Source organism: Crotalus tigris, unplaced genomic scaffold, assembly GCF_016545835.1.
Source record: "Crotalus tigris isolate CLP2741 ecotype Arizona unplaced genomic scaffold, ASM1654583v1 scf7180000020104.566533, whole genome shotgun sequence".
Taxonomy (NCBI): Eukaryota; Metazoa; Chordata; class Lepidosauria; order Squamata; family Viperidae; genus Crotalus; species Crotalus tigris.
The window spans coordinates 136,021-158,735 of NW_024097859.1; the positions used below are offsets into that span (position 1 = coordinate 136,021).

The 22,715-nt window shown below is 54.3% G+C and overlaps 1 protein-coding gene across 3 annotated transcripts in view; it reads right to left on the minus strand.

Moving 5' to 3' along the window:
* Positions 1-22,715, minus strand: part of KIAA0100 (KIAA0100 ortholog) — a 51,979-nt gene that overhangs the window by 24,057 nt on the left and 5,207 nt on the right. The window contains exons 3-23 of one of the 3 annotated variants that reach the window (XM_039365523.1): positions 22,194-22,243; positions 21,713-21,875; positions 21,501-21,619; positions 21,212-21,272; positions 19,640-19,820; positions 19,024-19,135; positions 18,682-18,806; positions 17,779-17,846; positions 17,522-17,676; positions 14,565-14,680; positions 12,439-12,602; positions 10,555-10,822; positions 8,579-8,784; positions 5,995-7,096; positions 4,333-4,524; positions 3,960-4,162; positions 3,757-3,875; positions 2,363-2,583; positions 1,376-1,566; positions 324-423; positions 11-213 (exon numbers count right to left, since the gene is read on the minus strand). In XM_039365523.1, coding sequence (XP_039221457.1) covers positions 11-213; positions 324-423; positions 1,376-1,566; positions 2,363-2,583; positions 3,757-3,875; positions 3,960-4,162; positions 4,333-4,524; positions 5,995-7,096; positions 8,579-8,784; positions 10,555-10,822; positions 12,439-12,602; positions 14,565-14,680; positions 17,522-17,676; positions 17,779-17,846; positions 18,682-18,806; positions 19,024-19,135; positions 19,640-19,820; positions 21,212-21,272; positions 21,501-21,619; positions 21,713-21,875; positions 22,194-22,243 — 4,119 coding nt within the window. Of the gene's footprint in view, positions 1-10; positions 214-323; positions 424-1,375; positions 1,567-2,362; positions 2,584-3,756; positions 3,876-3,959; positions 4,163-4,332; positions 4,525-5,994; positions 7,097-8,578; positions 8,785-10,554; positions 10,823-12,438; positions 12,603-14,564; positions 14,681-17,521; positions 17,677-17,778; positions 17,847-18,681; positions 18,807-19,023; positions 19,136-19,639; positions 19,821-21,211; positions 21,273-21,500; positions 21,620-21,712; positions 21,876-22,180; positions 22,244-22,715 lie in introns of those variants that run through there. The other 2 variants (XM_039365524.1, XM_039365525.1) reach the window with 2 other exon arrangements.

Here is a 22,715-nt window from a genome sequence, read left to right on the forward strand (position 1 = left end):
GAGACGCTACCTCCTCGGCCGTGCGGAGGCTGTGGCGCTGGTAAGCGAGGGAGGAGAGGCTGAGCAGGTGGGTCTTCTTGATCAAGGAGTCCAAGTGGTGGTCCACGTCCTCCTCGCTGGGGGAGGCCATCAGGTGGACGTTCACCAGGCTGAGGTCACTCACCATCTGCACGATGCTCCACTCGGAGATCAGGCGACGCATCACCGTGCCAGCTGCAGGGCAGGAGTGGTGGTGGGGGGGAGAGCTGGGTCAGGGTCCAGGAGGGGCCTGGCCAGCAGCCACGCCCGGCCCTCCCGCCCTCCACCCGGCCACCTTCACTCACCCTGGGGGATCAGCCGCTGCGTGCCACGGGTGAAGACGTGGCCCTGGCCGCACTCCAGCTGGATGCCACGCTGCTGGGCAAAGGAGGCCCAGTAATGGATCTGGGAGGTGGGGAGAGGAGGGGTAGATCAGCCCCCCACCGAAGAAAAGGCAAATCCATCAGATTCAAGGCACAATCCTGCAAGGCCTAACTGGGCTTTGCGCTGGGGATTTTAAGAGCCACCGGGACGGGGTTGAGCGGCTGTAAAGATTCTCTAAATAAATTTTCCAAGCAAATAAAAAATATTTCTAAAACAAACACACAGTTTCCTAAATAAACAAACAAATTTTTCTAAACAAACGCATTCTCCAAATAAACCAATACGTTTCTCTAAACAGTTCTCCAACGTATAATTTTTCTAGATAAAGAAATGAATACATTTTTCTAAATTGAATAAATTAATCCAAGCAAACGTTTTTCTAAAGAAATAAATTTTTCTAAGCAATTTTTTTTTAAAAAAGTATTTTTTCTAAAGAAATAAAATGTCTGAATAAGGCTTCTAAATAAATAAAGGAATATTCTAAATAAATCATTTAAGAAAGAAAGAAAGAAAGGAAATGGAAGAAGGAAGGGTAGAAAGGTAGAAAGAAAAAAAAAGAAAGAAAGAAAAAGAGAGAAAGGTAGAAAGAAATGAAGGAAGAAGGAAGGATAGAAAGGTGGAAAGAGAGAAAAGTAGAAAGAAAAAGAAATAGAAAAAAAGAAAGAGAGAGAGAAAGAAAGAGAGGGAGGGAGGAAAAGAGAGAGGGGAGGGAAGGAAGGAAGGAAGGAAGGAAGGAAGGAAGGAAGGAAAGAAAGAAAGAAAGAAAGAAAGAAAGAAAGAAAGAAAGAAAGAAAGAAAGAAGGAAGGGAGCAGAGAGAGAAATTCCAGAGATGAATCCCAGCAAGGTCCAAACACACCGCCTTGTAATTCGGGGAGGGGCCCTTCCCGCCTTCGCCCTGCGTGGGCCGCTCCACTCAAGCCCACCCCCCCACCCCCACCCCGCCCGGGCCCTGGGGGGGGCGCCCCTTCCCACCTGCAGCTTGGGGACCAAGGCGGTGCAGGAGAGCTGGCGGTAGTGCTGGCCCAGCTTCTTCTTGCTGGGCTTCAGGCTGCCGAAGAGCTTCCCACGGCAGATGGGGCGGCTGACGCTGGTCCAGGTGGCCCAGAAGTTCTGCATCCAGCGCAGGGTGCTGCTGTAGAGCAGGATGCGTGGCTGGCTGGCCTCTGGGGGGGGGCAGGAAGGGAGGGAGGGAGGCAGGAAGGAAGGAGAGGAACAAAGGAAGGAAGGAATGAAGGAAGGAAGGAAGGAAGGAAGGAAGGAAGGAAGGAGAGGAAAAAAGGAAGGAAGGAAGGAAGGAAGGAAGGGAGGGAGGATGGAAAGGAAGGAAGGGAGGGAGGGAGGGAGGACGGAAAGGGAGGGAGGGAGGGAGGGAGGGAGGGAGGGAGGGAGGGAGGGAGGAAGGAAGGAAGGAAGGAAGGAAGGAAGGAAGGAAGGAAGGAAGGAAGGAAGGAAGGACCGTGTCACCCCTCCGTGGAGCACCTCCAGCCTCCGGGCCTCACGGATGTCCCTAAAGGAGCCCTGGACTTTTGGGGCTGGTTTGGTTTTTTTACCTTGAAAACCTTTCGCTTCTCATCTCAGAAGCTTCTTCAGTTCCTCAGAGAGAGAGACAGAGAGAGAAACAGAGAGAAAGCGAAAAAAAGAAGGAAGGGAGGGAGGGAGGGAAGACGGGAGGATGGAAGAAGGGAAATGGGAAGGAAGAGAAGGATGGAGGAAGCAAGGAAAATAGGAAGAAAAAGGAGGAGGAAAAGGGGAGGGAGAAAGGAAGGAACCCTGAAGAACCGAAGAAGCTCCTTGGATGAGAAGGGAAACGTTTTCAAGGAAAAACCCCCAAAAACTCCAGTTGCCCTTTGGGGGAAAAGCCCCTTCGGGAAGGCTTAGAGGGGGGACCCCCATGCGCAGAGGCCCAAGCCGGGCAGCCCCCACCGTCCCCGCCGGCTGGGCCCCCCTCCCCCCGCTCACCCCCGCTCGGCCGGGTCAGGTCCATGCGGATGGCCAGGTTGAGGTTCTCCGAGCGGAAGGCCCAGTAGGAGTCGTACTGCTGCCCCACGGGCACCTCGGGCAGGAACTGGGGCGAGCGCAGCACCAGGCTGTGGTGGTCGTGGGGGTTGCCGTGGCACAGCCAGGTGAGGTCCAGCGTCATGCACAGCTGGGGCAGGTGGAGGAAGCAGCAGTCGTCATACCTGCCCGAGACAGGGAGGGGGTGAGAAGGGAGACCCTTCCTTTCCTTCTTTCCTTCCTCCCTCCCTCCCTCCCTTCTTTCCTCCCTCCCTCCCTTCTTTCCTCCCTTCCTCCCTCCCTTTTTCCTTTCTTCCTCCCTCCCTTCCTTTCCTTTCTTCCTTCTTCCCACCTTTCCTTCCTTCCTTCCTTCCTCCCTTTCCTGCTTTCCTTCCTCCCTCCCTCCCTTTTTCCTTTCTTCCTCCCTCCCTTCCTTTCTTCTTCCCATCTTTCCTTCCTTCCTCCCTTTCCTGCTTTCCTTCCTTCTTCCCACCTTTCCTTCCTTCCTCCCTCCCTCCGTCTCTTTCCTTCCTTCCTTCTTCCCACCTTTCCTTCCTTATTGTCCTCCCTTCCTTCCTTCCTTCCTCCCTCCCTTTCCTTCCTTCCTTATATTCCTTCATTCCTCCCTCCCTCCTTTTTTCTTCTTTTCCCTTCCTTCCTCCTACCCTTCCTTCCTTATATTCCTTCCTCCCTTTTTTCCTTCCTTCCTTCCTTCCTTCCTCCCACCCTTCCTTATCAAATATATTCCTTCCCTCCTACTTTCCTGCTTTTCTCTCCCTCCCTCCCTCTCTTCTTCTTTCCATCCTTCCATCCACCCATTCTTTCTCATTCTTTCCTTCCTTTCCTTTCCTCCAAAATGTGACTTATACATTTGCTTAGAACATTTCTCTTTTACATTTAGAACAGTGGTTCTCAACCTTTCTAATGCCGCGACCCCATAATACAGTTTCCCATGTTGTGGTGACCCCCCAACCACTTATACATCACCGGGTGCCAGGGGTGTGGCCAAAGAAAAGGGGGAAAAAATGGCGGATAGCCTTGTTTGGCGACCCCTGTGAAATGGTCGTTCGACCCCAAATGGGATCCCGACCCACAGGTTGAGAACCACTGATTTAGAACATTCATTTAGTAATTTCTTTCCTTTATCTGGGAAGAATGTTTGTTTAGGAAAAAAAAAATTGGTAAGTAAAAAATACTTATTGACAACCATTTATGCATGTATTTATCTAGAAAAAAGTATTTGCTCGTTTAGAAAAACATTCCTTTGGAAATTTCATCGATTTTTTTAAAATTGTCTGTTCGGCCCATTTCATTCCAGAGCGCCTGCCGGCCCCTCCCCCAGACGGAGGGCCACCCACTTGGACGCCGTCCGGACGTTGACGTCCAGGTTCCCCTTGAAGACGAACTGGCCCGGCCGCCAGTGGAAGGCCAGGTGGCTCCACTCCCAGTGCAGGTTCTCCGTGGTGTTGTAGGGGTCCTGCAGAAGAAACCGAGGCTGGAAGGGAGGCCGGCCGAGAGGCTGACCCCCCGCCCGCCCGTATCCCCGTGGCGGCTGCCTCACCTCCGTGGCCACCTGGTGGAGGCTGGCCTGCTCGATATCCATGTGCCAGTCGCCGTGCAGAAGGAGGCGGCTCTTGTCCCACCAGGGCAGGGGCGGGCTGGGGTCTTCCGAAGGCTTGGTGAGCAGGTCGATGGCCTGGCCGATCAGGGTCCAGGCCGGGTCCCAGCAGGGCCCCCACACGATGGTAAACTGGTAGACCTCAGCTGCGACACAGGGGGCCATGAGGGGCATCAGAAGAAGGCAATGGGGGGGGCACCTCTCCCCCACCCCCCAAAGGGGCAGAGACCCCCATCCTAGCCCCAGCCCGCCGTCTGGACACTTCGCGGAGGGCTGTGGCCCTCCTGGATTACGTCAGCCCCCCACCGGCACTTACAGCAGAAGTCGTGGTAGAACTTCAAAGGGGGCATGTTCCTCTCCACGGACACCGGGCCCCACGGGGCCCCCAGTTCCAGCTTTTGGCTCCGGCGAGAGCAGGGCTGTCCAGGGGTCTCCGCACCAGCCAATCGGCCCGACAGTCTCCAGTCCCGGATCTCAAACAAATAGCGTGGGTAATCCCGGATCCGCACTGGGGGGGGGAGAGGAAAGAGGCCACGTCGAGAAGGGGAGAGATGGGACAGTACGGGGAGGGGCAGGGCGTCCTTCAGTCCTTTTCTCTCCAAATCCCCAGAATTCCCCAGCCAGCTCCTTTTGCTTCCCTGGCTGGGGAATTCTGGGAGTTGAAGTCTTAAAAATGGTCAAATTTAGAGACAGGTTTGGACTCCATCAAGGCATCAATAGCTAGCAGTGGACACCAGAAGACCCTCACGATCACCCAGATCCATGGGTGCATCCGTGGCCTGTTTTTACACACCCTTTCATAGCCCCCAGGCACGTTTGGCTGCCTTCTAATTCAGGGGTCCCCAACCTCCGGTCCATGGACCAGTACCGGGCCGCGGCATGCCAGCAACCGGTCCGCACAAACAAGCAAAGCCGTATCCGCGAGATGCAGGCAGCACACGAAACCACACATCCTCCGGTCTGCGGAAAAAGTGCCCTCCACGGAACCGGTGGTCCCTGGTGCCCCAAAGGTTGGGGGCGTCTGCTCTAGTTAACTCTTGCATCCACCTTCCCTGAGTAAAGCTTAGACCCTATGCTCTGTGGGGCAGGGGCCCACCTTCCCCACTTCCTACAGCATCCGGGGTACGACAAATAAACTTCTGCACCGCTAAATCGAACGTGCGTGGGAGAAGACTCGTCCAATCCCTCAATGCTAAAGGAGACCGATCCTGAGTGTCGTTTGGAAGGACAGATCCTGAAGCTCAAATACTTTGGCCCCCAACTGAGAGGGGAGGACTCCTTGGGGAAGACACACACACACACACACACACACACACACACACACACACACACACACACACACGATGTTGGGGAGACAAAATGAGAAAGGGACACCAAAGGATGAGACGGGGTCATCGAAGCAAACAGCACGAACTCTGGGAGAGTGGAGGATGGGGGGTGGTGGGGGTGGGGGTGGCGTGCTGCAGGGGTAGCCCTCAACGTACGACCACAATTGAGCCCAAAATTTATGTTGCTAAGTGAGACATGTGTTAAGTGAATTTTGCAATGCTTTATGACCTTCCTTGCCAGAGTTGCTAAGTGAATCACTGCAGGTTACATTAGCAAAACGGTCGTTAAGTGAATCTGGCTTCCCCTCCATCGACTTTTGCTTGTCGGAAGGTCGCCCAAGGGGATCATGTGACCCCAGGGCAGTGCGACTGTCGTAAATACGAATCAGTTGCCAAACGCCTGAATTCTGATCACGTGACCGCGGGGAAGCTGCAACGGTCGTAAGTGTGAAAAACGGTCATTACAGTGCCGTCGTAAATTTGAATGGTCGCTAAATGAACCGTTGTTAAGCTGAGGGCTGCCTGTACTCCACGGGACCATAAAGACTCAGACGCAGCTCAGCGACTGAACAACAAACGGAACATCGAATTGCCGTGTTGTTCAGGGCACGGAGGTTCACAGACCGGGTGTCCCATAGCCGCGCACTCACCGAAGAAGGTCTTGACGCTGCCCTTGACCATGCGGCACCAGTAGGTGAGGAGGTCCAGGCCCTCGGGGGGGAAGGGGCTGGCAGCATCCATGTCCCGGATCTGCTGCAGCACCCGCTCGGCTCCAGAGACCGACTCGTCGGCCAGCGCCACCAGCTCCAGGCTGGACATGGTCCAGGTGATGAGGGCCTTGCGCATGGGCGTGTTGGCGTAGAGCCGGTGGGAGCGCTGCAGGTAGATCTCGATGTTCTTCTTCTCCAGGGAGGCGTACAGCTCCTCAATCTTCCGGGCAGGCAGCAGCTCCCCGTGCTGCTTGCGCAGGGCAGCCACCTTGGCGTCCAGCAACTGCAGACGCTTGGCGCTCTCCTTGCTCTCGTCCTTCATCAGCTCGTAGTTGTCGCGCAGCTTCACCTCAAAGACGTCGTCCAGGAAGACCCAAGAGAAGTGCTGGACCTTGAGCAGCAGGTCGGGTGGCAAGGGCTGGGCCGGGGCCCCGCTGTCGGCCTTCCGCCCGTGGAGTCCCTTCAGCCACTTCTGCACGCCCAGCGCCTCGTCCAACGTAGCCGAGAAGTCGTACTGGTATGGGAACTCCACTGCCACGGCGGCGCAGGACAGGGCCCAGACGCGGTTACGCAAAGTGCAGAGGGTGGGGAAGGGGCCACGGTGCAGGATCATCTCCTCCAGCTCTGGCAGGGCCTGCAGCTCCACCTCCTTCAAGACCAGAATGCTGTTGCCGTCAAAGCCGGCCACCAGTCCGGGGCAGTAGGCGTGGACGGACGTGCCGTGTCGGTTGAGTAAAAGCCGCTCGGCCGCCAGGCTCAAGTAACATTTCTCCGACACGAAAGCGGTCAACTTCAGAGAGCTGAACTCCAAGGTCAGCCCCAGCTGCCTCCTGGGGGCCGGGCCCTCGGGGAAGGGGGCCCCATCCTGGGCAGGGATCCGGTCTTCGGGGCCCTGCTGGGGAAGGGCAGCGGAGGCACGTTTTGGGGGCGACAGCAAGCTCTGCAGCGTCTCGTAGCAGCGTCGGGTAGCCAAGAGGTGTTCGAACAGATACATGTGGGTGGCTGGGCTCCAGAGCAGGGTCAGGCTATCTCCACATTGCACCTGGAAAAGGACAGGTTGGACAATGAGCCCACCCCCAAGCAAGTCTACCTGCCCAGCCCCACTCATCCCCGCCCCCATTTTTTCTAGCCTGCTCAAGGTACCAAAAGGGGTAGTATTCTGGACCATATAGCTCTATGTAGCCCTAACTAGAGAGCAGGTATCAGTGTGTTAGAATATCTGGCAGTTATTGGGTTAAATGCTAGGTATCTTAAAGGGTCAGTAGGAGGAGTTTTTAAGGGTCATTGGGAGACTTCCTGGACACAAGCCACATGGGAATCTCTTTGTCTGTAAGAAGCATGGGCCGTGGAAGGTCACACAATAAGCCTGAGCCGTTATAAAGATGGTATGGAAGAGCATCATTCTTTTACCTAAAGAGACGGTCTAAAGAAATGGACAAAAGATGTATTTTCCAGGAGTATCAACCACAGCCTGAATGCAAGTAATCTTTCTAATAAATATATTTTTGTTTATTATAAGATCTTTTCTTTTGAGTTATCTATCAAGTCTATCTGCCCAGCCCCACTCATCCCCCCCCATTTTTTCTAGCCTGCTCCTAAGGTACCAAAAGGGGTAGGGAGAGGGTAGAAAGCCACTATGCCCAGCAAGGCTGGAGAAGCGCCCAGGAAGTGGGCAAGGGTACCTCTGAACTCCGAGGCCAGGATAGTTTGTCCTGGATTCTCCGGAGGGGGCCTTTTTATTGGGGAGAACACCAGATGGGATTTGGGGGGGGGCTGAATGAAGTGGAATGGGACGACTTTCCACAGCCAACTTGCTGCGTAGCAATTCAAATTAATTATTTAGAGCAGTGGTTCTCAACCTGTGGGTCGGGACCCCATTTGGGGTCGAACGACCATTTCACGGGGGTCGCCAAACAACGCAGTCCGCCATTTTTTTCCCCCTTTTCCTTAGCTGTGCTACTCCCTTTTATTCTATTGGCTTTTGAAAGCCAATAGAACAGACTCTCTTGAATAGAGTCCAATTCTATTGGCTTTCAAAAGCCAATAGGAATTGTCCAGGCTGTCTCTGCCCTGCTGAGCCCGCCAAAAGCCCCATTCTGCAAACGGTGCTGCACCAGTTGAGTAGTCTTCGACTTATGACCGGTTGAGTAGTCCTCGACTTACGACCGGTTGGGGCGTCGCGGCATTAAAAAGGTTGAGAACCACTGATTTAAAATGATATTTTAATTTTTGTCATTCACGTCCCTCCTTTGGCGTCTTTTCTCTAACGCAGTGTTTCTCAACCTTGACAATTTTAAGGCATGTGGACTTCAACTCCCAGAATTCCACAGCCAGCATTGCTGGCTGTGGAATTCTGGGAATTGAAGTCCATATGCCTTAAAATTGTCAAGGTTGAGAAACACTGCTCTAACGGTTCTACTCCACCTTTTCTTCCACATTAGCATAACGTTTGTGCCACGGCGAGTCAGTAGTGGCGAGCTGTCCTAGACCCTTGGCAAAGCAATTGGGGCAGGGGGAGGGGCACCTCCAGTGAGCGGATGCTGCTGCGGTAGGTGAGGGAGAGGGTGGCCAGGCCGGCCACGGGGCTGGGGATGGTGGGGGCCTTGCAGCAAGGCTGCATCTTCTCCGCCAGGCTCTTCACCAGGGACAGCGCCACCCCCTGGATGCTGATGGTGCAGCTCTCGGCACTGCCCAGCGTGGTCAGGGTGTCCACCCGAAGCTCTGTGGCCCCTGGGGTGAGGGAGAGAGAGAGAGAGAGAGAAAGACCCTCAGTGTGGCCCAGACACCACTGTCCACCTCCGGGCCCAAAGTACTACAAAGCCCATCCATCCCCGTCCTTGAACTCATGTCTCCGCAGCAGCAGGGAGGGTGGCCACTCGCTGTCCCCGGAGGAAAACTCACCGCAGGAAGACGCGGCTCCTCCACGCAGTTGTGATTGTGCTGCTGTCCCACACGGAGACGGCCACCGACTTAGTGGGGCTGAAAGGAGCCCACATAACATGGGGGGGCAGCCATTTGGCCTCTGGCAGGGACTCCCCCAGACGACCGACAGCCTCTACTGAATACAGGCAGTCCTCGGTTTACCACAATCCGCTTGGTGACTATTCGAAGTTACAACGGCCCTGAAAAAGATGACTTGTGGCCGTTTTTCACACATACGACCTTAGCAGCGTCCCCGGGGTCGCCTGATCAAAATTCGGACGCTTGGCAACAGGACTCACGTTTACGACGGTGGCCGGGCCCTCCGGTCACGTGATCAGCTTTAGCGGCCCTCCGACAAGCAAAGCCGCTAAGGAAGGCAGACTCACTTAACGACGGTGTTATTAACTCAACAACCGCCGTCGCTCACTTAACAACGTTGGCAAGGTCGTAAAATGAGGCCAAACTCACTTAACAAATGCCTCACTTAACAACAGTTTTGGACAATTGTGGGTCATAAGCCAAGGACTACCTGTTTTGTTTTGATGATGAGGATGATGATGATGATGATTCAGCTGAACTGCCTGCATCCCCTGATTTTTGGGGACCCGATGGGAGCGCCCCCTTGTGGAGGAGGCTGATGGAACAAGAGCTGATTCTGCCTCTTGCACGTCTAGGCGTGGCTCCTTTTGTCCACTTTATCATGTTAATTTTAATGTTTTATCTGTCAATGCCCAAGGTTTTAATGTTTTGAATCCTGTACAAGTAGGTTTTGACTTACGACCGCCCCAAAATTTTGGCTGCTAAGTGAGATGTGTGTTAAGTGAATTTTGCAACACTTTACCACCTTCCTTGCCACAGTTCTTAAGGGAATAATTGTTGCCGTTAAATTAGTCACGCGGTTGTTAAATGAATTTGGCTTCACTCTGCTTGCCAAAAGGTCGCAAAAGGGGATCGCGTGACCCCCCGCGGGGACTCTGCGGCCGTCATAAATATGAGTCACTTGCCAAATATCTGCATTCCGATCGCCTGATCCTGGGGATGCTACAATGGTCGTAAAGTGTGAAAACTGGTCGTAAGTCCTTTTTTTTGGTGCTGCTGTAACGTCATACGGTCGCTAAATGAACGGTTGTAAATTGAGGACTGCCCGTAACTGTTTTATTCTATTATTTATGGCCGTTTTAAAGTGTCCCAAATGGCCTGAAAGGGAGATGGGTAGTGTAGAAATTTAACATTTTATTTAATACAATAAATAAAATATAAAAATGAGGGGGGCCTTTAAAAATGTATTCGCCACAGATATTTTGCCCTTATTGCAAAATATAAAGATATTTTTATATTCTATAAGAAACAAATAAGAGAATGAAATGCAGTGGGGCCATCAAAGGGAGGCAGACCGTCCCCAAGTGAGATAAATAAACTCTCTTAAGTGTCCCCCAAATCATTTCTGGAGCCAAGAAAGGCCAGTCCTTCTCTCAGCCCCCCAAGCAAAGGGGGAGGGTCTTCCCTCTGCGGGTCCCCAAGGCCCAAAAGACCCCTCCCCTCATTCATCTAAGACCGCCCCCCTCCCCCTGGGCTCACCTGCCAAGCTGGACAGAGTGAAAAGGTTCACGTCCTCCACCTTCAGATCCACTTTCCAAAGCACCCCGAATTCTTCCCCCAGGGTGGGGGGCAGCTCCTCCAGGCGGTCCTGGGGGCTGGGGTCCTCAGGCCGCAAGAGCAGCAGGAACCGGGAGAGGCAGTCGGCGCAGGCGTCCGAGGACTCCAGCTGCAGCCCACACAGGGTGCAGTCCAGGAAGAGGGTGTCCGCGTGGGTGCTGGAGGTTCCCAGCGGCTGGTTATAGCTGCCCTGGGGAACGAGAAGAGGGCGACAACGTCTGGAGCAGCCCTGGGGTTGGCCAAGAGGCAGCTGACGGCCGGGGTCTCAGACAGAGATTCAAAGCCAGAATCCTCCCCTCTCCATGCAGACCTTCCCTCCCATCACTCAGACTGGATAATCCGGGGGTCCCTAATCCCTGGGCCGTGGACTGGTACTGGTTCAAAACCAGGCCACGCAAGCAGCGTGTGAGCTGTGTGTGTGCGGTGTGCAGCTCTGTTTGCGCCGTTGAGGGGTATTCGCGCAAATGGAGCTTCAAAATGTGTTCGAATATTAGTAGCTCAAGTGGTAGTTGGGCTGTTGTTTTGATCTCCGAGCTTGGTTGCCAACGTTTAGCCTCCATTCGCGGCGACGTTGCTGGTGCGCTTCGAATTGTGCTCGTCTGTCAGAGCACTGGCCTTTAAATACCCTTCTGTGGGATGCAAATTGGTACAAATGTTGTTTCTTTGGAACCGCCAGACAATCAAACGGCCCATGACTCAACAACACCTGAACAAACAACATTCTTACCAATTTGGATCCCACAAAAAGGTATTTAAAGGCCAGTGCTCTGACAGACGAGCACAATTCGAAGGGCACTGACAATGTCTTCTTGAAAAATAATAATATTATATTAATAATAATAAAGTTGGAAGGGACCTTGGAGGTCATCTAGTCCAACCCCCTGCTCAGGCAGGAAACCCTATACCATTTCGGACAAATGGCTGTCCAGTTTCTTCTTAAAAACTTCCAGTGTTGGAGCATTCACCACTTCTGGAGGCAGGTTGTTCCATTGGTTAATGGTTCTAACTGTCAAGAAGTTTCTCCTTATATTCCAGGTTGCTTCTCTCCTTGATGAGTTTCCATCCGTTGCTTCTTGTCCTGCCTTCAGGCGCTTTGGAGCATAGCTTGACTCCCTCTTCTTTGGGGCAGCCCCTGAGATACTGGAACGCTGCTATCATGTCCCCCCTCGTCCTTCTCTTCCTTAAACTAGACATACCCAATTCTAGCAACCGTTCCTTATATGTTTTAGCCTCCAGTCCCCTAATCCTCTTTGTTGCTCTTCTCCGCATTCTTTCCAGAGTCTCCACATCTTTTTGACATTGTGGTGACCAAAACTAGATGCCGTATTCCAAGTGTGGCCTTACCAAGGCCTTGTAAAGTGGTATTAACACTTCCCGTGATCTTGATTCTATCCCTGTTAATGCAGCCTAGCACTGTGTTGGCCTTTTTGGCAGCTGCAGCCCACGGCTGGCTCCTATTTAAGGGATGGTCCACTAGGACTCCAAGGTCCCTCTCACAGTTACTACTATTGAGCAAGGTACCCCCTCTACTATACCTGTGCATTTGGTTTTTCTTGCCTAAATGTAGAACCTTGCTTGACAAAATGTTTGCAACCGAGTCAACAAGCTCGGAGATCAAACCAACACCCCAAAGGGAGCTTCACGCGTGCCTGCGAGTGCCCAATCGATCTGTGCATGCAAGCGCCTACCGCTCACACGGAGCCATTTCCACTCCCCCCCCCCCCGCCAGTTCCCAAAGCCAGGAAGGTTGAGGACCACTGGGCTAACCCACACCAGCCTCACCCCTCCACCTGCCTCGCGGCCCACCTGCAGGTTGAAGGAGTCCAGGATAAATGCTTCTCCCCAGACGTGCATGTTTGGGGGGTGGGGGGCCCGCTGGATGTGCGAGTCCGCCCCCACCCGCCAGCAGAAGTGGTCGACGGCCAGCACGGCCCGCTGGTGCACGCTCTGAGGACGCAGGTGCTGGTAATCTAAGCCAGAGGAGGAAGGCAAGGAGTATTTTTCATTCTTATTTTCTATTATTTATTAAATTTGTTGCCCCCCCGTCTCGCTACAAGGAGATTCTTTTCCTTGTTGCTTGCTTTTGGCATGGATGGGGGTCTCGTTTTCCCCACTCCCAATTATTCAGGGGAAAACAGGCAGGGTGTATCTCTGCAAGAACTTGCAAGACGAGAGTCGTGTTGCTTTGCCGAGCAGAGGTGGGGAACGATGGCTTCTTGAGGACTTGTGGACTTCAACTCCCAGAATTCCTGAGCCAGCCATGTTGGCTGGCTCAGGAATTCTGGGAGTTGGAAGTCCACAAGTCCTCCAGGGGCCATTGCCCCCCACCTCTGCTCAACAGTGAAAAAGATCAGGAATCCGCAGTTCACGGAAACTTCAGCGCCAAAATAAAATCTACAAGCGGTCCCCGACTTACAGCCGTTCATTTAGTGACCGTTCAAAGCTGCAACGGCACTGGACAATGTCACTTACAACTGGTCGCACTTACGACCATTGCAGGATTCCCACGGTCGCATGATCAAAATTTCGGTGTTTTGACCACCGGCAAAGTCAATGGGGAAGCTGGCCTCGCTTAATAACCATGTAATTCACTTAACAACTATGGTGATTTGCTTAATGAACACAGCAAAAGAGGTCGTCAAATTGGGTGGGACTCACCGCAACAACTACCTCGCTTAGTGACAGGTGTTCTGGTTCCAACATCTGGGCGTAAATTGAGGACTACCTATACTAGGTGGAATGGGGCTACCAGACTCCTGATTTCTATTGTCAACCGGGGGGGGGCTTTTTAACACATGGGGGTCTTCATTTGTTTTAAATCAGGGATTTGGCAGCTTTTAAAACTAGCAGACTTCAACTCCCAGAATTCCCCAGCCAGCATTGGGGAATTCTGGGAGTTGAGGTCTGCTAGTCTTAAAGTTGCCAAGTTTGGAGATTTCTGTTTTAAATTTAAAAACATAATGATGTTCAATAATAAGATAAGATAAGATAAGATAAGATAAGCTTTATTGTCATTTTTTTACTGTGGGCACAACGGCACATACTGTACCTTAGTTGCCCACTCTCAAAGTGAAACACATACATGACACACATCTAAACATACTATGTACAACATATGTATACACCCACATACCTACATATACACAACAAATAAATATTAAATATCTTGAATATATAACGGAAGGAGGAAGCTTGAGAGTTCACAAGGTTAATGCTGTATTTAAAGAATATTTAATTATTGTTAATTTTATGTCTTTCAAGTTTCCTCTTTCTGCTACCTATTCAAAATGGACAATGATTAGTATTTATATGTATGTGTGTGTATGGATATAGGTGTGTGTGTGTGTGTGTGTGTGTGTGTGTGTGTGTATAGCATGTGTATATGTGTGTTATGTATGTGTATGGGTAGATATATGCTTTGTTTTGAGTGCGGGCCACAGAATTCCATTTTTAATATGGGCCAGTGTGCCCACAGAAAAAAATGGCAATAAAGGTTATCTTACTTTATCTTAATTCTCTTCTTGACTTTATATTTGTTTTTATACTCCTGTAATCCACCCAAGGTGGCTCAAGAGAGTGAAATGGGTGACATATCAATTCAATGAATGAATGAATGAACGAAGGCAGGGAGCTGGCCAAGAACAGCACCTCTATTTCCCAGAATGCCTCTGTAACCTACATGGGTCTCAAGGGCATCCTGGGAAAACAAAGATGGTGGACGGCTCCAATCACAGGGATGACTGCAGCCTGGAGTTGGCGGGGGAGAAGGGGGGGGGCCTTGCCGGCCTCGGCAGAATCCCCCGTGGAGGGGTCACTTGGGACCCCCAGGAGAGCTACACTCCCACGGGAACGGGAAGGGGTTTTTTGATCGTGGCCCTGGGAAAAATGAGGGTGGGGAGATCAGAAAGGCAGCTGGGCGTGGAGCCACTCACCCAGAGAGATGGAGTTGAAGCCCAGGGCGAACGGCGGGGTGTCTCCCAGTTGCACGGAGAGGTTGACGTTGGAGACGGAAGCGCTGAGGATGATGGTGGCCAGGATCTGCGGCATCCTGAGGGGGGAACCAGGATGGGGGGGGGGTCAGTAGGAAACAGGGTTAAATGTCTACATCCCAGACAGGAGGGGGGGCTTTGGCCCAAAAGGGGATCCTGACTTGGAGGACATGGACACCTTCTTGGCTACCATGCCTAACAAGGCAGAAAGCATCAACCTCCCCCCCTGCCCCCCCCATTCTGCCTGGGGATCCTGAGGAGGCCGTGACCCAGAATCCAGAGGCTGCAAATGGCCAGAGGGGTTAAATTGAATCCAGGCAAGGAGGATGCCCGACTCTGAAGCCAGGGTCTCTGACCGTGGCCACTTTTAATACCTGTGGACTTCAACTCCCAGAATCCCTCAGCCTGTCTCCATGACCACTTTAAGACTAGTGGACTTCGACTCCCAGAATCCCTCAGCCAGGTCTCCAACCGTGGCCACTTTAACACTCTTGACTTCGACTCCCAGAATCCCTCAGCCAGGTCTCCAACCATGGTCACTTTAAGACTAGTGGACTTCGACTCCCAGAATCCCTCAGCCAGGTCTCCAACTTTGGCCCCTTTAATACCTGTGGACTTCAACTCCCAGAATCCCTCAGGCAGGTCTCCAACCTTGGCCACTTATGGACTTGTGGACCTCAACTCCCAGAATCCTTTAGCCAGGTCTCCAACTTTGGCCCCTTTAATACCTGTGGACTTCAACTCCCAGAATCCCTCACCCAAGTCTCCAACCTTGGCCACTTATGGACTTCTGGACCTCAACTCCCAGAATTGAGGAGACTGGGGAATTTTGGGAGTTGAAGTCCAGAAGTCTTAAAGGGACCAACATTGGAAACCTTGGTTTAGGGTGTCCCCAGACCTCTGGGATTCACGTGCAGAGGGCCCTGACCCTTTCTTCTTTAGGGAATTGGGTGGGAATGTCATTTTTCTTGATCAAGCCTCCCCCCTCCACAAACACACACACACACACACACACACACACTTTTGAAAGGTGCTTTTCTGCAGAACTCTCCCTGCTTCAGCTACGGGCGTCAATGACCTCCTGAGTGTGGAAGGGGTCAAATGTGCCACGGGCCAAATCCAGAACTCAATTGAATTATTTAAAATCATTTCAGAAAAGATTTTGTCATCCGTTCTGTCATTTTGCATCTTTTTTTTTAAACAACGGTTCTCTTCCACCATTTCTTCGACACGACCCTTATCCCGTGGCCGAGACCCTTCTGGGTGCGACAAGGGGCAAAATTCTTGCTGCTCAGAACCGGCTTTGACCCGCCCCTCGGACCCCCCTCGGCCGGTCCGGCCTGTTTCCAGTTGCAGCCCGGAATGCAGGCCGACTGGCCAGCTCCGGCTAGTCAGCCGGAAACCTGGATCGCTCCCTTCTCCGCAAAGTTTTGAGTTTGAAAACTGGCCAGACTTTAAAAGAAAAAACATTTACAGCAGGCAAGTCCTCGGCTTACGTCCACAATGGAGCCCCAAACATTTGTTGTTAAGCGAGACACTTAAGTGAGCTTTGCCCCACTGTACGACCTTTCTTACGAATCACTGAAGTTGTGACATTAGTTGAAGTTGTTTGGCGAAGCCGGCTTCTCCCGTGGGCTTCATAATAATAATAATAATAATAATAATGATTATGATGATGATGTTGGAAGGGACCTTGGAGGTCATCTAGTCCAGTGTTTCCCAAACTTGACAATTTTAAGGCATGAGGACTTCAACTCCCAGAATTCCACAGCCAGCAACGCTGGCTGTGGAATTCTGGGAGTTGAAGTCCACATGCCTTAAAATTGTCAAGTTTGGGAAACACTGATTCTAGTCCAACCCCCCCCCGCTCAGGCAGGAAAGCCTATATACCATTTCAGACAAAGGGCTGTCCAGTCTCGTCTTAAAAACTTCCAGTGTTGGAAGGCGCATTCACAGCTTCTGGAGAGCAGGTTAATAATAATAATAATAATAATGATGATGATGATGATGGAAGGGACCTTGGAGGTCATCTAGTCCAACCCTCTGCTCAGGCAGGAAACCCTATACCATTTTGGACAAATGGCTGTCCAGTCTCTTCTTAAAAACCTCCAGCCCACAATTTCTGGAGGCAAGGAGTTCCACTGGTTAATAGTTCTGTCAGGAAGTTTCTCCTTAGTTCTAGGTTGCTTCTCTCCTTGATTAGTTTCCCTCCATGTCCCCAGGACGCTGCGACCGTCATAAAAAGGAGTCAGTTGCCACAGCGTCTGAATTTTGATCCCGTGACCCTGGGGATGCTGCAAAGGTCGTAAGGGTGAAAACTAGTCGTAAGTCGCTTTTTTACCTTCAAACGGTCACTAAACGAATGCTCGTAAGCCGAGGACTGCCCTTATATGGCGCCAGGTGGCGGCCTAGAGGAGACTGGGGGGGAGAGGGGCGCATCCTGAGCAGCTCCATTTAGAAGGCGCTGCTTTGAAGGGGGTCCTTGACTTACGACAGCTCATTTAGTGACGATTCAAAGTCACAACGGCCCTGAAAAAAGGGACTTAGGACCATGTTTCAGAGCTACGACCGTCGCAGCCTCCCCAATTTTGGTCGCGTGATCCAAATTCAGACGCTCGGCAACCGGCTCACAGTTCTGACCGTCGCTGCGTCCCCCTTTTGCAACTTTCTGACAAGCCAAAGCCAACAGGGGGAGGCAGCGGGATTCACTTAACAACTGACTTCACAACTGCAGCAATCCCCTTCACAAAGGTGGCAAGGAGGCTCCTAAGGTGGGGCACAACGGTCTCGCTTAGCGACGGGAGTTTTGGGCTGCGCTGTGGCCGTTAAGTGGAGGGCCCCCTGACCTCTCGCCTGCCGCGTCCCCCCTGCGAGGCTGGCGGGAGGAGGCGCCCACTCACCTGCGGCCGGGGGGGCTGTGCTGGGCCGAGAGGGGCCAGGCGGGGCTGCGCTCGGCTGCGGCCAGCATGGCTGCCCAGTGGCAGAACTCCTGGTGCCGGTAGTGGACGATGCAGGTGTTGAGCAGGACGGCCACGGAGACGTCGATGGCCATGACCTGCCAGGGGGAGAAGCGGAGGCAAGGAGGGAGGGAGGGGCGGCCGTGGGGGGGGGGCGTTCGGGGGAGGGGGAGAGACCCCGAGGGCCGCAGGGGACTCACCTGCAGGCTGGCCTTCAACAGGTTGAGGCACACGATCCTTTGGCGGCTCTGGGACAGCAGCAGCCCATCTGGGGGGCAGAGGGAGCGGGGCTGAGCTGGATCACCTGGTGGTGCCCTTTCCCACCCCTCCCAGCACAAATGGCCGGCTGCAACTCGGGGAGCGGGCGAGATTTGAGGGGTCTCCCCCCCTCCACCTGGAGGTCCCTGAATCAAAGGGGCTCCCGCCCACCATGGCCTTCTACCCGGGGACCCCTTCCCAGGGCTACAGAGAGTCCTCGATTTACAACGGTTCGTTTAGCGACCGTTCAAAGTTACAACGGCACTGAAAAAGGCGGCTGGTGACCGTTTTCACGCTCATGACCGTCACAGCCTGCCCAGGGTCACGGGATCAAAATCTGGACGCTTGGCAACCGGCTCCGATTTTATGACGGTTGCAGCGTCCCCTTTTGCGACCTTCTGACAAGTCAACGGGGAATCCGGACTCACTTAACGACCGTGTTGCTGACTTAACAACCGAGGCAAGAAAGGGCCGTCAAATGGAGCAAAACTCACTTGAGGAATGTCTCACTTAGCAACCGAAACGGGGGGGGCTCCATTTTGTTTATAAGTCGAGGACTGCCTGTAAGGCTCATTTTGCTGGCAGCTGGGGGGGGTAAGGGGCTTTCAGACGCTTGTGGACCAAGAACACCCCCATCCCTAAACCGACCAATTTCTAGGGGGGGTGTGTGTGAAAAAAATCAGCCCCCACCCAAAAGGCAGCGGGCAGCCCCTCCCTCCCCTCCCTTCCACGGCCTTCCTGCCGTAGGCTTCCTGCGCCCCTTCCTCTGGGGCACCGGGACCGGCTCGTTTGGGGCAGGGCAGACCAGCGGCCTCCCCCCCCCCAGAAACCCCCCCCCGACTTGCCTTCCAGCACCAGCTCGACGCTCATCTGGGGCAGGTCGCAGGTGGGGGTGAAGCTGCGCAGGGGGATCTGCTCCTCGTCGCACTGGTGGGCGAAATGCAGCAGCTTCAGGGTCCAGCTGAGGTGCCTGGAGGGGGGGGGCGAGACGGAAGCTGCCTCCAACCGCGTCCGGCATCTCCTGGGGTGGGGGAGGCTGGTCCCCAAAATCCTCTGGAGTTTAGAGCCCCTGCTTGCTCTCTCGGGGCACTTTGGGGGTGCCCCCTGCAGGCACGGAGGGATAGGTGGGCGAAGGGCAAAGGCCAGGCCTGCAGAGCAGACCCCCTCCTCCGCCGCCAGCCCCTTACCTCTTCTGGCTGTTCATGGAGAGGACCAGGCTGGTGTTCTCCAGATCTACCTTCAGCCGTGAGGGTAGGTATTTTAGGCCGGCCAGGCCCAGACCGAGGGCCTTCGGGGAATCTGGGGGTCAGCAGGAGGGGGAAGAAAGCCCCCAGGGCCCCGTGAAGCAGAGGGGCGGGAGCAGCCAAGCCCCCCCCCCCAAGCGTTCGTCTGGGCACCAGCAAAGGATGGAGTAAGCCAGTGTTTCCCAAACTTGACCATTTTAAGGCATGAGGACTTCAACTCCCAGAATTCCACAGCCAGCAACGCTGGCTGTGGAATTCTGGGAGTTGAAGTCCACATGCCTTAAAATGGTCAAGTTTGGGAAACACTGGAGTAAGCAACTGATCGGCGATTCAGACCCAAGCACCAGCCGACTGACCCAGATATGTGGGGCAAAGCAGCCCCCCCCTCTTGGCCCCCTTTGACCTGTCTGAACGGCCTGCCCACCTGACCCCCGGCCCCCCGGCCTTGGAAGAGCAGGGCCAGCTGGCAGGAAAGGGGCACGCTCGGCCAGGGGAGCTGCTGCTGCTGCGTTGCCCACGGCTCACCCACGCCTGCCTCCAGGGTCCCTGGGCTCCTCACCTGCCCCCTTCCCGGGACGTCCGCCCATGCGCCGCAGCAGCTCGCTGTGGAAGAGCCCCTCGTGCAGCTCGGCGTGCAGCCCCCAGACCCCCAGGGCCACGCTCTGCAGCTGCGGCTTGGCCAGGCTGACGTCCAGCGAGACGGAGAGCGCCAGGGAGAGCTCGGCCAGGCAGGCGTCGTCCTGGGCAGAGGGAGACAGCTTGTGAGGGAGAAAAGGGGAAGCCCCTTGGAGGAAGCCCACCAAACGTGGCACCCCCCCGCTGAAATCCCCCAGGCCAGGAGACCGCTGCAGGTGGGCAGAGAGAGGGAGCCCTCGTTTTACCCTTGTGGGTCAGCTGGCCTGGCAACTGACCTCAGCCACTGTGAATCCTGCAGCCAGCTCAGTTTGGGTCCAGCCCTTGGGCCAGAATCCTCCAGGGAAGACCCCTCCCCCAGCTGAGCAGGGCCCTAATCTGTCTGTCTATAACATTTATATCATCTATCATCTATCCATCCCTCTGTCTTCTATCCATCTCTCTCTCTATCATTCAACCATCATCTATCCATTCATCTATCAACATACCAATCTCTCTCTCTCTTCCTCATCTATCTATCCATAATATATCAATCTATTCTCTAATCTGTCAATCTATTATCATCCATTCATCATCTATCAAATCTGTTATCATCCACCCACCCACCTACCCACCCACCCACCGACCTATCCATCCATTCACCCACCCACCCATCCATCCATTCACCCACCTACCCACCCATCCATCCATCCACCCACCCACCTACCCACGCACCCACTCACCCATCCATCCATTCACCCACCTACCCACCCATCCATCCATCCACCCACCCACCTACCCACGCACCTACCCACCTATCCATCCATTCACTCACCTATCCACCCATCCATCCATTCACCCACCTACCCACCCATCCATCCACCCACCCACCCACCCACCCACCTATCCATCCATCCATCCATCATCCATTCACCCACCCATTAACCGATCCATCTACCCACCCACCCACCCACCTATCCATCCATCTACCCACCCACCCACCCACCTATCCATCCACCCACCCACCCACCCATCTACCCACCCACCCACCCACCTATCGATCTATCCACCCACCCACCCACCCACCTATCATCCATCCCTCCATCCTCTCTCTCCCTCTCTCTCTCCCACTGTCCCTCCCTACTACTTACCTATCAATCCCATTTCCCTCTTAGAGGGACTCTTGGCAGTTTACAAATAAAAAGTTAAAAATAAAAAACTGAGTAGGAAATTTAAAACGGAGGCAAGGATTGTTAAAGTGGACATGAAATGTTCCTTAAGGGGCGGTAGGGAGGGAGGGGCTTCTTGGGTGCCAGCCCACCCCCCCCCCCGTTCTCAGCCCAAGAATCCCTGCAGGTTGTTTCTTTCCCATTATAGCCACCAAAAGTTACCCGATAAGGGACATGGGTGGCATAAAAGTGGAATAAGTAAATAAACACAAAATAAGCTTTAACCCGGGCGACACACCTGAAGGCAGGGTTGGGGGTCTCGACTGCCCCTCCCTCCCGGCCTCCCTTACCTGCTGGCTGCTCTTGAGCACCTTGCTGTTCACCTGGCCGCAGGTCAGCTCGCAGGCCACGCTGGGGGGGGGGAGGAGAGCAGCTCAGAGGGGCAGGAGGCCTCGGATGCAAAGACCCCCTCCCCAGCCGCACCCACTGGAGGGGGCAGGAATTGGCCCTGCGTGGGGGGGGAACAGGGGCCCCCTCCCCAGGACTCCAGCCGGGCCCGAAGGGGGTCTCCGTGCAGCCACTCCCCCCCCCCGCCCCATTCCTCCCCAGAGTGGGAAGGATCCCAGCCGTGGGACTCACCTCCTGCCGTCACAGCCCAGCAGGACCTGGGACCTGGACACCTGGACGTGCCACAGGGACTCCGAGGCGGCCACGTGCAGCACCATCACGTTCACCGAGTCCACGTGGAAGGAGCAGAGCTGGGGGGGGGGCAGAGAGGGGAGGGAGATGGTGGGCAGCGCCAGCCAAGGGCGGGGGAGAGGGAGGAGGACCCCAAGGGACCCGGGCCTTACCTGGCTGAGCAGCTGCAGCAGCGAGGGCCCCAGGGAGAGCGCCTCGTCCGGGACCCCGGTGGCCGGGCCGGGGGGCAAGGGGGCGGGGGGCGGCTGCGGGGTGGTGGGCTTCTGAAGATCCAGCCGGATGCGCACCTCCCCAAAGCACAAGGCCAGGTAGCGCCTGCAGGGGAAGGCAGGGGAGAGGGGGCCACTGGAGGCGGGGAGGGGCGGCCCACCCCGAGAGTCACAGCTGGAGGACCTCGTGCGCCCAGAGTGACAGAATCCAAAGGACCAACTTCCCACGTGCATTGATGGTTTATTTCGGTTGAGAGGGAGATTTCTGGCTGTCCCAGCTGGGTCCTCCCCAGAAGGCAACCAGGGTCCCCCTCCTGAGACAGGATTTCTCCCCAAGAAGAGTCTCAGGTGAGAGGCTGGGGGGGGGGCGCCCATTTCAACACCCAGAGCCCAGAAGACCCCCCCAAATACCCTGGAGGCTTACGGCACGTCATTGTTCAGGAGCCTGCTGGAGATCCAGATGCTGTCAATCTCCTGAAAGAGCAGAAGAACAGACTTGGAAGGGACCTTAGAGGTCTTCTAGTCCAACCCCCCTGCTTGCGCAGGAGACCCTACACCAGGGGTAGGCAACCCTGGCTTTTATGACTCGTGGACTTCAACTCCCAGAATAGCCGTGCTGAGGGGAAAGGGAGAGGTTTCCAAGCTGAGCCAGGCTGGCTCAGGAATTCTGGGAGTTGAAGTCCACGAGTCATGAGGGGGCCATAGTTCCCCCATGCTGGCTCAGGAATTCTGGGAGTTGAAGTCCACCAGTCATGAAAGGGCCATAGTTCCCTCATGCTGGCTCAGGAATTCTGGGAGTTGAAGTCCAGGAGTCACGAAGGGGCCATAGTTCCCTCATGCTGGCTCAGGAATTCTGGGAGTTGAAGTCCACCAGTCATGAAAGGGCCATAGTTCCCTCATGCTGGCTCGGGAATTCTGGGAGTTGAAGTCCACCAGTCATGAAAGG